This window comes from Bidens hawaiensis, unplaced genomic scaffold (assembly GCF_021521415.1).
Source record: "Bidens hawaiensis isolate Kalapana, Puna unplaced genomic scaffold, B.hawaiensis_p1.1 tig00036700_1, whole genome shotgun sequence".
In the NCBI taxonomy this organism is placed as follows: Eukaryota; Viridiplantae; Streptophyta; class Magnoliopsida; order Asterales; family Asteraceae; genus Bidens; species Bidens hawaiensis.
The window spans coordinates 80071-96220 of NW_027505423.1; the positions used below are offsets into that span (position 1 = coordinate 80071).

Below are 16150 nucleotides of genomic sequence, written 5' to 3' on the forward strand. Positions count from 1 at the left end.
TGCTCGTCATGATTAAATAAGTTTCATGCCTCGTAATAACCACTCACGAGTAATTCATAAATCATGTAGTTGCGACGACTAATTTACCTGGTTTACATTTCTCACACGAGTAGTTTATTAGTAGTTAACTCGCTGCGACTAGTTTAACATTACAATCTACTCGTCGCGACTAAAGAACTTATGAATTTGATTACGAGGCATAAAACTTATTTAATCGTGACGAGTAAATGGTTAGTAAATATTCTCGTTGCGGTTAGTTTAAAGACATGTGTCAAGTTTTAATTGGTTATACAAACTACTCGTCACGACTAGATTATAATACCTATTTTGAGAATTTCTTGCAAATGACACCTAAAACATGAAAAACGTTTTCATAAACGCTTATTTTGAAAATTTTCTCTTTTCGTAATACCTTATTTTTATATCATCTTTTATAAAATATGCGGAAAAGCGTCTCAAAGACAACATGCACATGGTTATTGTTGTAGCAGAAGGTGCGGGCCAAGAACTTCTCGCAGCAGAAAACCTTAAAACTTCAACCGCAAAAGATGCTTCTGGAAACAAACTTCTTCAAGATGTTGGATTATGGATCTCTGATAAAATCAAGGTATTCATTCATATACATTTTGACAAAAACACTCTATTTGGTAATTTACTAAAATGCCCTTTTTTGTAGGCTCACTTTGCTAAAATACCTTCCATGCCCATTACTCTTAAATACATAGGTAATTAATTACACTTTATGATTTGGAAGGTGTTTGATGATGTTGTCTTGACTAATATACCCTTGTCTGAATGCATAATGGCAGATCCAACTTACATGATCCGTGCGGTTCCGAGTAATGCATCTGATAACGTGTACTGCACTCTTCTTGCTCAAAGCTGTGTTCATGGAGTGATGGCGGGCTACACGGGCTTTACAAGTGGGCTTGTCAATGGTAGACAGACTTATATTCCATTTAATGTAAGTTATATATATGATACCAAAAACTTGTTCTTATATGTGTTTTTCGTGAGGGTTAATATCGTAAAAAACCAATATGCTTTCTTATTTTTTCATGTTAAGTTTTCTAAGATAATTTTTTGATACTTTACTTGTCTAAACCAACACACCATCCAAACGCCCTTAAGTCTCATGACCAATCTTATGTTTTCATGCAGCGTATCACTGAGAAGCAGAACAACGTTGTGATTACTGATAGAATGTGGGCCAGGCTTCTGTCATCCACCAATCAACCGAGCTTTTTGCGACCAAAAGACGTTGCTGAAGTCCAGAAACTAGAAGAGCCGGCGACTCAGTTACTGGATGGAGACAACAGCAAGGCAAATGACGCGTAAATCAAAAAATTAAGAAGGTTTTTAATGCATGCACAAAAATAATAGCACCACAAACATGGTTTCGTGGATGCGGTTCACAAGTTTTTGCAGAATTTTCAAGATAATATTGTTACTTATTCGTGAATGGATTTAAGTCTCCCAGAAACTTATATGAAACCAAGTTCTGGTGTATTGAAATATTATTATTAGTCCTAGTTAAGTGAGATGATTTTCACTGATGATTAAAAGGTGTGTTTAATCATATTGTAAGTTCGTCCGGCTCCAGAGTGATTAAGGGGGAATCATCATGAGGTTGACATGATCACATGATTTATTCATGTTTCACAAAATTGTTGTTTTTCCGGTGCCTTTTACTAAAGAATGTTTATCACAACCAAATAATGTAGTCTGATTCGTTTATTTTTATTAAAATGTAGGTCGGTTCGTATTTCTGTTAAAAAATAGTTCGGTTTGTATTTATGTTAAAAAAGTCCGGTTCGTCTATTTTTGTTAAAAAAAATAGTTCAGTTCGTTTTTTTAAATGTTTTTTTATTTTTGTTAAAAAAAGTTCGGTTCATTTATTATTGGTTAATTATGGTTTGGTTAGTTAATTTTGGCTTGATTGATTATAGTTTGGAGGTTAATTATGTAGTTTGGAGATAATTTTTAAAGAGGGTTTAAAACTGAACAATTACTTAACCACAAAGACTCATATGGATCATAAAGAAGGGTAAACTAGTAATTTCAAATATGACAGGGACTCAAATGGTTTGTTTTTGAAATCACAGGGACTCAACCAGTTCAAATATTCTTTTAAGACAATGCATTACAGACGTATGATCATTACGCTTCAACCGGGTTATTCTATTCCACCTCTTAGAAAGAAAGAACTTAAATCAAAATACTTAATAGCATGGCGATACATTTATACAAAACTTCTACCCCGAGCACATGCAATGGAACCGTAGACAGTCAAGTGAAATCCAATCCACGAAATAATTTGATCTGTGGACAGCATCATTGTGGTAAAGGTCGTAATTCCAGAGGAATCATTACCGCAGGGCATAGAGGGGGAGGTCATAAGCGTCTATACCGTAAAATAGATTTTCGACGGAATGAAAAAGACATATATGGTAGAATCGTAACCATAGAATACGACCCGAATCGAAATGCATACATTTGTCTCATACACTATAGGGATGGTGAGAAGAAATATATTTTACATCCCAGAGGGGCTATAATTGGAGATACAATTAGATCTCGCATTGAAAAACCTCCTTCATTTTTTCATTTTATTGTAATCAATAAGATAATACATATTTAAATGTACAATGATCTAGTAAAAAAGATTTACTTTTTGTTAATACAGAAAAAACGTCCTTTTCTTCTCCAATATTCCCCAAAAAGACTCAGTTATTTTTCCTTGGGGTTCCGTTCCATATTTCATATAGATAGAAGTCTTTTGCTATTATTATATGTTAAATGAGACCAAAAAGACGAAATGAAAAGAAAAATTCTAGATTTTAATAGAGGAGATAACGATGTGGAAAACAAGACATGAATTCTCTACAATGACACTGTAGACCAACGGAAGGGATGTAGCGCAGCTTGGTAGCGCGTTTGTTTTGGGTACAAAATGTCACGGGTTCAAATCCTGTCATCCCTACCTATTACTACTCCTTTGAGTAGTAATGAGGTATTTTTTAAGATCAACTCACAATGGACATATCATATAGAATCTTTCGTTCTTATGACACTATATAGTATGCATACAAGATGTAATGGGGCCAATTCTTTTCCTTTTTCTTTACAGTATTCTCTTTTATGAGAAGAAAGCGCTCTTAGTTCAATTCGGTAGAACGCGGGTCTCCAAAACCCGATGTCGTAGGTTCAAATCCTACAGAGCGTGATTCGGATCTTCTTCGATCGAATTCGACGGAAACACTAACCGGAACTGGAACTGCAATCTTAATTTGACCTCCTGGATATTAAAGAAAGGAGGAGGTCAAAAGGGGGGGGGGGGTTAATTAATCAAAGGTTCAACTGATCATCACGCCTGTAATGTAAATATGCAGTTACAAATAATCCAGCCAAAGTAATAGGAATTAGACCTAACACGATTCCAAAAAGAAAAACTTCAATCATTTCAATTTGTTTGAAAGGAGAAAAAAGAGGTAATATCTATACCTAAATATTAATCCGAATTACCACGAATCTCAATGACCAAGAATTGGTAATTGACACGATAAGTAACTAGAAATACACAGAAGTTCACGTAAAGATTTCCTTTTATGAATTGTGCAATTCATTTCAAATAAGGAATCATTGTGCCTTCGCCTTGAACCACATGACGCAAACAGTCATTTTCTTTATATGAGACGGAGATTTTGGCCTTTTGTTTATGGACGTTTTTTATATCAAAAAGAAGTTTATGTTTACAAGCCTGATACTAACTTTGGTTTATTTAATTTGTTATTATTTGTAAAATTATAATTGAACTAGAATACTTGAGATATACATTAAAAATGAGATCGCCACTTCCGAGTTTACTAGACTACAACTTATTCCAAAGTCTCAAAACAGAATCCTAATTAAAGAACATCGCCACTTCCGACCAAGATTAGACAAGTGTGCTTTTCAATGGTAGACACTTATATTCCGTTTAATGTAAGTTAAGATTGATACTTAAATCTTCATTCTACTTTATTTTTTTCATAATCATTTGGTAAAAACCGATACACATTTATTATTTTTTCATGAAAAAGTTCTTCCCTACTCATTTTTTATTTTGATGTACTATTAAAGTCCTTAACTTGTAAAAGTTAAAAGTAGATGAAAAGTTAAAACTAATTTTATACGTTAAAGACTCAATACTTGTCTAACTAATATGCACATACTTGTGAGCTTTTTTTATTTTTTATTTTTATTATTTTTTTAACATATAATGACTTGTTAATTTGCACATTGATTAAAACTTATTTAACACTTTTGCGAAATAAAATTTTTACAATCCTATTTTACGCAAATTAGGAGTTAACAAGTTATTATTTAAAATAAATCATAAGCAGTCATAGATTCCAATATTAACCAGTTACATAGTGAATTTTTGTGTATTCTTTACAATTTGAAGGGCTTTAACATAGGGGCGTGTATGAGTCGATTTTGGACTTAAACCTCGGTTTTTGAGTTTTGACATAGACACCGGTTTTGGTTTTTTCACTTGGGTTTTTGCTTGAGCTTCGAGATTTTGCCGAAAAAAGGCGGAAACCAATGCATTTGGGCCAAATTTTGGTGTAAGTACGTGACTTGTTTAACCAAAGTCCAATATAACCTGTTCACTTATAGACGAATAGGAAGCACAATGCGCTTGTTAGTAAGTAGAATGTTTGAAGTTAGTAAATTCATTTAAACATTTATATTCGTTTACATTGCATATCAGTTTCAACTTCATAACTTCATTTGCTGCTGAGGAATCGTAACTTACTCAAGGACACAAGTATAACTAAGGGTTGTTCTCAATATGATAAAGCTCACAACTTTATTTGCTTGATAAGGCTCACAACTTTGTTTGCAAGTGACACAAATATTATTAGGGTTGTTCTCAATATGATTAAGCTTGGAGATAGCCCAAATGATGAGTTCAACGCGATAATTCCTGGCACACGTTTCTCATTGTAGGGCGACACTTTGGATCCGTAAGAATGCACTCTACTGCTACATTAAAAACAACCATGATTTCCTTTTCAGTTGATATATCGGTTGGATAACGTAGTCGTTTGTCTAATATATTTTCTAATGGTGTACCATGACCATTCCAATTGCCTAGGGATGACAAAGGGTCTCCCGGATGCTTCCCTCCAATGATCTCAAGTGCCACAACCCCAAAGCTATATACGTCACATTTCTCTGTCACAATCATGTTATAGGCAAGTTTTACACGGTAAATATACACCAAAGGATTGTTAACAAAATTCCAACAGTTAATAGACACAAAAGAAGCGTATGAAAATACCTGGAGCAATGTATCCCAAAGTTCCTGCTATTACTGTTCGGTTGGAGGAATCTGGGTCAAGCAATCTGGCTACCCCAAAATCAGCAATAAATCCTTCCGTGTCCGAGTTCAAAAGAATGTTGTTGGTTGATATGTCTCTATGAACTATAGGAGGGATGCAATCATGATGCATGTATGCCAAAGCATGTGCTACATCTTTAATAAATTTTCACCCTCTTGATCCAGTCCACTTGAATAGCTAATTCAATGTCACTCAAGGCACAAAACAGACTCCCCTTTTCCATGTATTCGTATACAAGGAAGTTGCATTTTTTATGCAAACAAAAACCATAGAGCTTTACAATGTTTTTGTGCCTTAGGTTGGTTAACACTTGGACTTCATTCTTGAAACTCTGGTCGAATTGCTCGACTTCAAACCGATGGAGTTTTTTCAAAGCAAAGGTTTTACCGTCGGGCAGTTTGGCTTCATAAACAGTACCATAGCCACCGGTTCCAATGCAGTATTTGAGGTCAAAATCTTCTGTAGCTTGATGAAGTCTTCATATGCAATTGTGCCATCATAATTCAATACGGAGCACACATTTCCATGTTTTTTTCTTTCTGGCTGGATTTTGTTTGTGAAAGAGTTTTTATGACGCCACCAAACATAACAAATTACTACTAAAACGAAAAATCCAAAGATGACGGTAATTAAGATGCCAAACTTGAGTACACGTTTGTTTCGTTTTGTGCAGCACGTCAAGTCATTGTATGACAAATCAACTCTACTATTATTGGCACAAAAATCACAGGGAGCAATTCCGGTAAGGTGATTATGAGACAGATTTAGATGCTTGAAATGCGCAATGATCAGATAAGGTATTTCTCCATTTAAATTATTACAACTAAGATCCATGTACTCTAACTCAGAGCAAACACTTAGACTTGTGATAGCTCCGGTTATCAGATTCTTAGAGACGTCTAAATGTTGTAGAAAACAAGGATAATGAAACGAGACATTGCCCGAGAAATGGTTAGATGAAATATCAAGTTCAGAAAAATGGCTAATCATATTTGACATTTCCAATGGAATGGGCCCACTTAAGGAATTCATGCTAAGGTTTAAAAAACCAGTTGGCTTAGGTTACCAAATCTTGAGGGAATTGGACCGTCAAAATTGTTGTCACCCAGACTCAACCATTGCAGGTTTTGCATATTACCAATTTCGTTTGGGATGGATGCATTGAGATGATTTGTGCTCAAGTCTAGGTATATGAGATTGAGCATGGAACCATAAGATGGTGGGATTTGACCCGAAAGTTTGTTTTTACTAAGATCAAGGACACTCAAATGAGTGAGACTAGCGAGGGCTACCAGTAACTCGCCACTGAAATTGTTCATGGAAAGATGAAGGAATTCTAAACTGATGAGATTGGTGAGCGCAACAGGCAACTCACCACTGAAATTGTTATAAGAAAGAACAAAGTATTTCAAATTGATGAGACTGGCAAGGGCAACAGGTAATTCACCACTGAAACTGTTATTATAAATATAAAGGTATTTCAAACTGATGAGATTGCCGAGGGAAATAGGTAGCTCACCACTGAAATTGTTCACAGAAAGATCAAGGTTTTGCAAACCGATGAGATTGGTGAGGGCAACAGGTAACTCGCCACTGAAATTGTTAAGATCAAGGTATTTTAAACTAGTGAGATAGGTGAGTGAAACTGGTAAGTTACCACTGAAATTGTTTAAAAAAAGATCAAGGTGTTCTAAAATGGGTGAGATTGGTGAGGGCAACAGGTAAGTTACCTAAGAGTTGATTCCCCCAAAGTGAAAGTTGGGTGAGATTTGAGAGCAAACCAATCTGCTCTGGGATGCTTCCTTCAAGACCACACTTGTATAAAGTAAGCCTAACAAGGTTTGGAAATGAAGACAAGTCAAGGCTTCCCAGATTACCTTCAAGCTTTGCATGACTGTGAATGTTTATCTCTACGACACTTCCTGCTTCATTGCAATAGATACCAGGCCAAGTACAATGATTGGAAGCATTTACATATTGTGGCCACCAATTGATTGCAAGCAAAGCTTTTCCTTCTAATGATGAATTGTTGAAATCAGTGGCGGTGGTTTCTTCTGAGTATAACATGAAAAAAAGCAGCATAAGAAGATGAGTAATTGTTTGCCACATGATATGCATGTATTGTTTATTTATCACCGATTGGTTTTGTATATATATGCTTTCTCAAGTGGCTGTTAATATATAAGCATTCCCAAAGCCGTCCTAATCAAGTATGGAAGCCTACTTTTTTAAGTCAATGGCAAAGCTGGGGTTATCTTTCTCATAAATTGCTATCCACAATTTTAAACGTACCACAATATCCTCTGAAGAAGCATTTACATATTGTGGCCACCAATTAGTTGCAATCAAAGCTTTTCTTTGTAATGATTTGTTGAAATGAGTGGCAGTGGTTTCTTTATTTGAATATAACATGAAAACTAGCAGCAGCAGCAGCATAAGATCAGGGAGATTGTGCAAAGGAGAGCTAGGCTACATTGTAACGTCTATCAACAAGTAAGTAATTAAACAAAAATCTTTATGGCAAAGTGAAGTATTTATTAATTTGCATATCCATCTCCATGGCACTAAATAAAGTGGAAACTTTTGGTCAAAACAAACTATATTCACAATGGTCCTACTTAAACGTACCATCTGTCTGCTTCCTAACTCAAATCATTTTTAAATACAAGCCATCCATTCATTAATTATCGTAGTACTCAAACATAGATATCACGTTTGAATGCTTCAACCGAATTTTGCAATAATGTACATGGAGTGTGTTCAAACTTATTTAGTGTGAACGGAGTAAAACAAGGGTTTGAAATGAATATATAAAATCAGAGTTGATCGATGAACACTCCATGCAAAAAAAATGTGAAGAAATTATGTTCAATGTAAACAAACATTTTTGGTTATTAAAAAATTCAAAATATAGATGCCAATTTTTATTTTAAGATTTAGGATATATAATATAAAAGAGTTGTTGGAATCGATCTGCCTAAGACACATATTTGAGTTGATGTGGCTAGTATGTTATGATCCAAGTCGGGTCATACCCAATAACAAGCTAGACAAACACCACGATATTTATTATTAGATATGATCTAAGTAATAATTATCAACACTTATAATATTTGAAAAAATAGTTTTCTAAATATTTGCACTTGTGTAATAAATAAATTATATGGATAATTTATATTTTAAGAGATGTTATTTAAGTTGGTTAAAAAACATTTTGCATGTTACTTGTTTTATGTCATGTTACATTTTTTTATCATGTAACATGGTGTATTATAAGTAGATAATAATAAAACTTCGGTTTGAAATTTTGATGGGAAAAACCAAAGGCAGGTCCCCCCCCCTTCTCACTTTCTCTCTCATCTTTTATCATTTTCAATAACATGCAAGAGCTTTGATAGGGTAAGGGTGCTGGACACAACTTGGCTTATTCTCTCTCACACACACACAAGAAAACTCTCTCTTTCTCTCTTCTTCTCGGCCGAGTCCAAGGAGGAACAAGGAGAGATTTGCAAGTGTAATAATCCTAGCATATTTGGTGTTTGTTGGAAGGCTTGAACGTGTATACAAGCTTAAGGTTTTCTCCTTTGAAGGCTTGCCATTCATAGCTTCATCTCCTATTTTCTGGAAATTTGAAGGTATGTAATCAAACACCCTATGGTTGTTTTGATAGTATGTAAATCGTATATGGATCCGGTCATTGGGTTCTATATAAAACGGGTTTTATATGTATTGGTAAACAAGATTTAAAACTTTATTTCTGTTGCGTTTTACATAAAAATGGGTTTATATGTTCTTGATAATCTTGTGGAAACCCAACAATGGCATCAAGAGCCGCTTATACGATTACATGCTTCAAAAGGGATCTAAAGTGTTCGGGTTTTATGGTATTTTTTTTACTATATTGGTCGAAAACTTTAGGCTATTGGTTACCCCTTGTTTTTCAAGATTGTACCACACATGCATGTGGAAATCTGGAAAAATTTAAGTCATTTGGATGATGAATTTTGTTAGGACAAAATTTGGATTTTCAGCTTTGGCCGAGAACTGTTGGTTTGAAACCATAGTTCTCGGTCCGGCCGAAAACACCACAAGACCCCGTTCTCTAGGGCTGTCACTTTTACCCGAAACCCGAAACCCAACCCGAAAACACGTACCCGAACCCGAACTAACCCGACCCGAAAAACCCGAACCCGAGAAAAGGCTTACCCGAACCCGAACCAAAGTAATTCGGGTTGGTTCTCGGGTTTGATTTATAAGTTTCGGGTCAACCCGAATAAACTTTTAGATTTGAAATTAAATATATTTTTAGGTATAATTGGCTTAGTCTTAGCCACTAACATTATCGGAATCTGGTCCTAACGATTGTTGTCAACTATTAAAGATCGATTGTTTATTATTAATTTATGTTTTTCGTTTATTTTGATAGCAACCGTAATCGAAAAACCAAATCACGGCCGATTGAAGATGATTATGGTTCGCGTTAATTTTACTCTTCTTTCGGATTGTTTTATCAAGTTATGTTGGTTTTTTATTTGATTATTTGTTTATGAGCAAAGAATAATTGTTGTTTTACTTTTAGCATTATAGTTATTTTATTTTATTTTTGTATTTTGTTTTGTTTTCTCGGATACTCGAAACCCGATTAACCCAACCCGAAAAAACCCGAACCCGAAAAACCCGTGAGAGATTTGGGTTGGGTTTCGGGTCAAGATTTAAAACTTTGAAACCCGAATAACCCAACCCGAAACCCGAAAAACGAACCCGAAGAACATCCCTACTGTTCTCGGTTGGCCGAAAACTCATGGTTGAGGTTCTCGGGCCTTGACCGAAAACTCTCAGCCTTGTCTACTGGCCGAGAACTATAGGGTCAAAGGGGAACCTTCTGGTCAAGGGTTGACCTGATTGCTTGGATGTTCATAACTTAGCCATGACCTTGTGTATGTTGTGTGATGTTTTGTGATTTATTCAATTTGATTGTAATATTCTTTTATTCGGGGTTGTAATCTATTTATTTATTTATTTCAAACTGGCTTGTAATAATAAGTATAATAGCTGTATTCCTTTTACTAGAAAAATGTATTAGGATATATTTTGTAAAAGAAGATACAACTACGTTACCATTTTGGTTTTGGGCCTTAATGGACCTAATAGTCCACTATGGGATTTTAGCCCAATGGCACAAGCCTGAAAGAGGCCCAAGGAAGCAAGTAGCTTAAGTTGGAGCCCAAATGGAAGCCCAAATAAAGATAAAGGATCACAACACGAGGTGGACACTTGAAGCATTTGGATGCGGAGTCAAGTGGGAGTTCATCATCACATACCTTGTGTCATGCTTGTCCCTTACGAGAGACCTTATGACTAGGGGTGTGCATGGGTCAGTTTGGGGCGGTTTTTGGCCAAACCCATAACCATAACCGATATGTCGGTTAATAGAAAGTAATAACCATAACCGATCCGTTATGACGGTTTCGGTTAATCGGTTTTGATGGTTGTTGCGGGTTGGTTATGGGTCGGTTAACCGTGAACGAGAAAAATATAATTAGACCTAAAATTGGTACCAAATATTAAAAAAAATACACAATCAAATAAATATATAATCCATAATGAATAAGAACAAAAGAACGATGAACAACAACGAAATCTATGGTGATATCAAGTGAACATCTGTCTTCAACCGTTTCGCTCAACTAAATGGGTCGCTTATTGTGAAAAGGTAGCTGCCTAGAACGTATGATTGTGACAACTGAATAATCATTGAACTAAATTGGGAATTAGAATGTCTTTTTTTTAACTTCAGTTATGGAATATATGTATCTAATTGATATACTGAACAACTTGAACAACTGAAAGGTACTTTGAACGGAAATTTGAAACCAAGATTATGGAAAATTTGGAATTAATTCGGTAAACACTGACAACCAATATTATTAATATTATTGGGCTAAATCTAAAAAAGGTATATAGTTAGCTATTTTACTTTAGTTTATTTTTTAAACAACAATAGATATAAAAATATAGGTTAAGATTTATATAACTAGAGAGTTAATCCCACTTGCACTAATTCCAATTTCTAAATCCATGTTTCTCGATTAACAATCGTATAAATGGGGTGGTTCGGTTATGGCGGGTTTGAAATGATCTTTAACCAAAACCGACCCAAATTTGGCGGTTTTCGAAAACTCATTAAACCGACCCACTGGATATGTCGGTTATCGGTTAAAATCGGTTCGGTTATGGCGGTTATGGTTCTGTTAACCATTATGGCGGTTAATTTGCTCACCCCTACTTATGACACACTTGTTTCGGTCAACAAGTGTTGTCAATTTAGGTGGCTATGGTTATGAACTTGTGATTATTATTTATGCTTGTGTGGTTGATTTATGTTTTGTTTTATCATATTTTGATATGGTTGTTAACTTATTAATATCAACAACTTGCATAAAATTGATTACTTAGAAATCACTAAGTAATAATCATCATCATCATCATCGTACTTAGTATATCCCACCAATAGCAAAGCTATGGTAGGGTCTGAGGAGGGTAAGATGTAGGCAGCCTTACCTCTACCCCATAGGGATAGAGAGGCTGCTTCCGGTGAGACCCCCGGCTCGATAGTAGTTTTGCATCAAGCCTTGGACATAAGGCACATAGCACTCAATCATCGGGACACCAGCTGATCGGTGCATGTACCCTTATCTTTCAGCTATCAACGCCACTACATGATGCCTGATTAACCGTCCGTCACTTTTAACGTTATTTTCACGAGATTAGTAAAATAACGTCAAAATTAGTGCAATTTCACTTTTGCCCACCCGAGGGTTCACACATATATACATCATATGTGCGCACCGCAAGCAAGGCTAAAATCACTAAGTAATAAAATTGGTTTTATAAACTATTAATGATTTCATAATAAAATGGGTTTTATTAAAAGGAATTTTGAAAATTGGTTTTCAACTAGTACCATGCATTTGAATGCATGCAAATGGAAGGTACATATATAGTTTTCCAACCTAGAATTTAGAAAACTAAATTCCCTTTTAAACAAGTTGAACACCATCCTTATATACAACACTTGGATCACTTGAGAACTTAATGTGGGATAAAGGTCACCTAACCGCATTAAAGGGAACTTGTGAGTTTGAGGTGGATTTACAATATTTGTGGGATAGAGGTCACCTAACCACTTATATGTGTAAACTCACACGTGTGTGTAAGTAGGACGACTTGATTTGGAAACCATGTGAATAGGGGCTTCGAAGCATGGCGTACAAAGGTGTTGATGGGATTAAACATTCCAACTAAACATATGATGTTTAACCGATCCCATAAAGCTAGAAGTTGCAAAGGGTTGCAATCGTCAAACGTTGACTACCTTGTTAATTTGAATAGTAGGATAAATGTCACCTAACTACTATTTGAATGAAACGTTGGGTTCTAGATTTTAACCATTAATTGTCTTGGAGACATTAAAGGCTATTAACGATTAAAATTTTAATGATATCGAAAATACTAAATTGAGCTTTGTTAAATTTATAGATGGCCGCAAACAACCCACCGAACACAATTATCCCACTCGTGCATAACCTATCACTAAGAGCTATTCTGGACAAGGATCGTCTAAATTACAATAACTTTATAGATTGGTATCGAAACTTGAGAATTTTTCTCAAGCAAGAAAAGAAATCCTATATATTGGACGATCATATTCCCGATGAACCTGATGTTAACGACTTGGATGCCTATAATGATTGGTTAAAATATACCGATGATTCGGTGCAAGTTTCTTGCCTCATGTTGGGAAAAATGATTCCCTAAATCCAAAAGGATTTCGAGAATCATCGGGCATATCACATGATCACCCATCTTAAGGAAATGTTCCTTACTCAAGCAAGGGTGGAACGCTTCAAAACACTTCAAGCGTTTCATGCATGTCGTATGGAAGAAATCCAATCTGTCTCATCTTATGTGCTTAAGATGAAAAGCCACATTGGTCGGCTTGAACGGCTTAACTGTCCCGTCTCAAAAGAGTTAGCCACGGATATGATACTTAATGGCTTAACTAAATGATTTGAGACATTTGTTATGAGTTATAACATGAATGGATGGGACAAGAGCATTGGTGAGCTTCACGCAATGCTCAAAACGGCCGAAGCCGGAATGGGTAAAAAGGTTTTACCCGTTCTTACGATCAATGAAGGTGGTTTGAAGAAGATGCATCACCCGGAACCCAAAGCAAAGGTTGCTAGTGGTAAGGGGCAAGTCAAATGAAGGTTCAAGGGAAAGGCAAAAGCGGAACCCAAGCCAAAGAAGCTAAAGGTTAGCTCTGATGATCCGTGCTTTGGTTGTGGAGAGATAGGACATTGGATGAGAAATTGTCCAACCTATCTCAAGGAGTTGAAAGCTAAGAGGGATGCGAGGCAAACCTCAGGTACAACTTTCATGATCCATATTGATCTTAATATTATTTCTTCTAACACATGGGTATTGGATACCAGATGTGGAACTCATATATGCAATTCATTGTAGGAGTTCAAAAGAAGAAATGATTATAAGAAAGGAGATATAAGTCTCTTCATGGGCAATGGAGCAAAGGTAACGTCCAAGCCCGAGAAGATTATGTTTTGAAGCTTTCAAATGGTTTGGAAGTTATTTTGAAAAATATTTTGTATGCTCCTAGTTTGACTAGGAATATCATCTCTGTTTCTTTGCTAAGATAATTTGGTTATGATTTAAAGTTTGTAAACGATGGTATTTATGTTTTCATGAATGATGTCTTTTATTTTAAAGCGATGCCGTCTAATGGCATTTATGAATTAGTTCATGATAACACAACTATTGATAACTCGTTGTACCAATCTAGCACCAAAAGGCTCAAATTGGATTTGAGTAAGACTTATCTTTGGCATTGTCGCCTTGGTCATATAAACAAGGATCGCATGCATACACTTCAAAAGAATGGTCTTTTGGAATCAAATGATTCATCATTTGATAAGTGTGAATCTTGTTTATTGGGGAAGATGGCCAAGGAACCCTTTAGTGGAACTAATGAAAAGGCGAAAGACTTATTAGGTATCATACATTCGGATGTATGTGGTCCTTTTAAGACAATGACAAGGAATGGTGGAAGATACTTCATTACCTTTACCGACGGTTATAGTCGTTATGGGTATGTGTTCTTGTTAAGAGACAAAGATGAAGCCTTTGAAATGTTCAAAGTCTTCCAAAATGAAGTGCAAAATCAACTCAATAAAACAATCAAAGTACTACGTTCCGATAGAGGAGGTGAATACCTCAATGATGTTTTTCTAGATCATCTTAGAAGTTGTGGGATTATCTCACAACTCACTCCACCTGGAACACCACAACATAATGGTGTGTCTAAAAGGAGAAATCGAACTTTATTGGATATGGTTCGATCCATGATGGCTAGAAGCACATTACCTCTATCATTTTGGGGTTTCGCATTGATCTCCGCATCCCGTATTCTAAATATGGCACAACCAAGAAAGTGGAAAGGATACCTTTTGAAATATGGCATGGAAGGGTTCCATCATTGTCATATTTAAAGGTATGGGGTTGTGAGGATTATGTTAAGCACAACCCCAAAACAAACTTGAAAGTCGATCCACTAAGTGTATCTTTGTAGGATATCCCAAAGATTCTATGGGATATTATTTCTACAATCCAAACGAGCAAAAGGTGTTTATTTCTCTATAGGCTGAGTTCTTGGAAACTAAGTTCCTGATGGAAGGAACTTGTAGAACTATGGAACTCGAGGAGGATCGAGAACCACAAGCTGATACACGTTTGGTTGATAGTAGCAATCAACAAGAGGTTGTTGAGAATGATCAAATGGTTGATCAAGACACACAAAACGTTCTCAAATCTGGTAGAATTAGCACTCCACCCGAGAGATATGGATTTTTCGTGGAGGGATGCTATGTGGTAGATTCGGATGAACCCACCACATACCATGATGCAATGTCACAATCTGATTGTGATAAATGGCTAGAAGCCATGAACGTTGAGATGCAATCCATGCATGAAAACCAAGTATGGGACTTGGTTGCACCACCTCTTAATTCCAAACTGGTTGGAAGTAAGTGGGTTTTCAAGAAAAAAACTGATATGCATGGAAACTTGGATACTTATAAAGCTGGACTTGTAGCAAAAGGTTTCACTCAAACTCAAGGGGTTGATTATGATGAAACTTTTTCACCTGTGGCGATGCTAGAGTCTATTAGGATATTGTTTGCCATAGCCGCATATTATGACTATGAGATATGACAAATGGATGTCAAAACTGCTTTTCTAAATGAACACCTTGAGGAAGATGCCTATATGGTTCATCCTGAAGGTTTTCTCAATCCACAACATCCTATTAAAGTATGCAAGTTAAAGAAGTCAATCTATGAATTGAAACAATCATCTAGAAGTTGGAATCACCGTTTTCATGATGAATTTAAGAAATTTGGTTTCATCAAAAACGTTGATGAAGCTTGTGTGTATAAGATAGCTAGTGGGAGCATCATTACCTTATTAGTATTATATGTCTATGACATACTACTGTTTGGAAATGACATTCCAACCATGGAAGCTGTAAAAGCCTGGCTTGGAAGTTGTTTTTCCATCAAGGATCTTGGTGAAGCCGCCTATATTTTGGGAATAAGGATCTATAGGGATAGATCAAGGCGGTTGATAGGTTTAAATCAAAGTGCATACATTGACAAAATCTTGAAAAGGTTCAAGATGGACAA

The 16150-nt window shown here is 35.8% G+C and overlaps 1 protein-coding gene, 2 non-coding genes and 1 pseudogene across 3 annotated transcripts; 3 read left to right on the forward strand and 1 right to left on the reverse strand.

Annotated features, from left to right (window-relative positions):
* Nucleotides 1-467: 467 nt before the first annotated feature.
* Nucleotides 468-1550, forward strand: LOC143613112 (ATP-dependent 6-phosphofructokinase 1-like). Its single transcript, XM_077086915.1, has 4 exons — nt 468-607; nt 677-725; nt 810-964; nt 1162-1550. Exons 1-4 carry the CDS (start codon nt 473-475, stop codon nt 1336-1338), a joined length of 516 nt encoding a protein of 171 aa, XP_076943030.1. The 5' UTR covers nt 468-472; the 3' UTR covers nt 1339-1550.
* A 1359-nt stretch (nt 1551-2909) lies between these two features.
* Nucleotides 2910-2983, forward strand: TRNAP-UGG (transfer RNA proline (anticodon UGG)). The gene has a single exon. It is a non-coding gene; the product is annotated as a tRNA-Pro (tRNA).
* Nucleotides 2984-3152: 169 nt separating this feature from the next.
* On the forward strand, nt 3153-3226 carry TRNAW-CCA (transfer RNA tryptophan (anticodon CCA)). Its single transcript has one exon. It is a non-coding gene; the product is annotated as a tRNA-Trp (tRNA).
* Nucleotides 3227-4897: 1671 nt separating this feature from the next.
* Nucleotides 4898-7457, reverse strand: LOC143613110 (leucine-rich repeat receptor-like protein kinase PEPR1; annotated as a pseudogene).
* Between the last annotated feature and the right edge of the window lie 8693 nt (nt 7458-16150).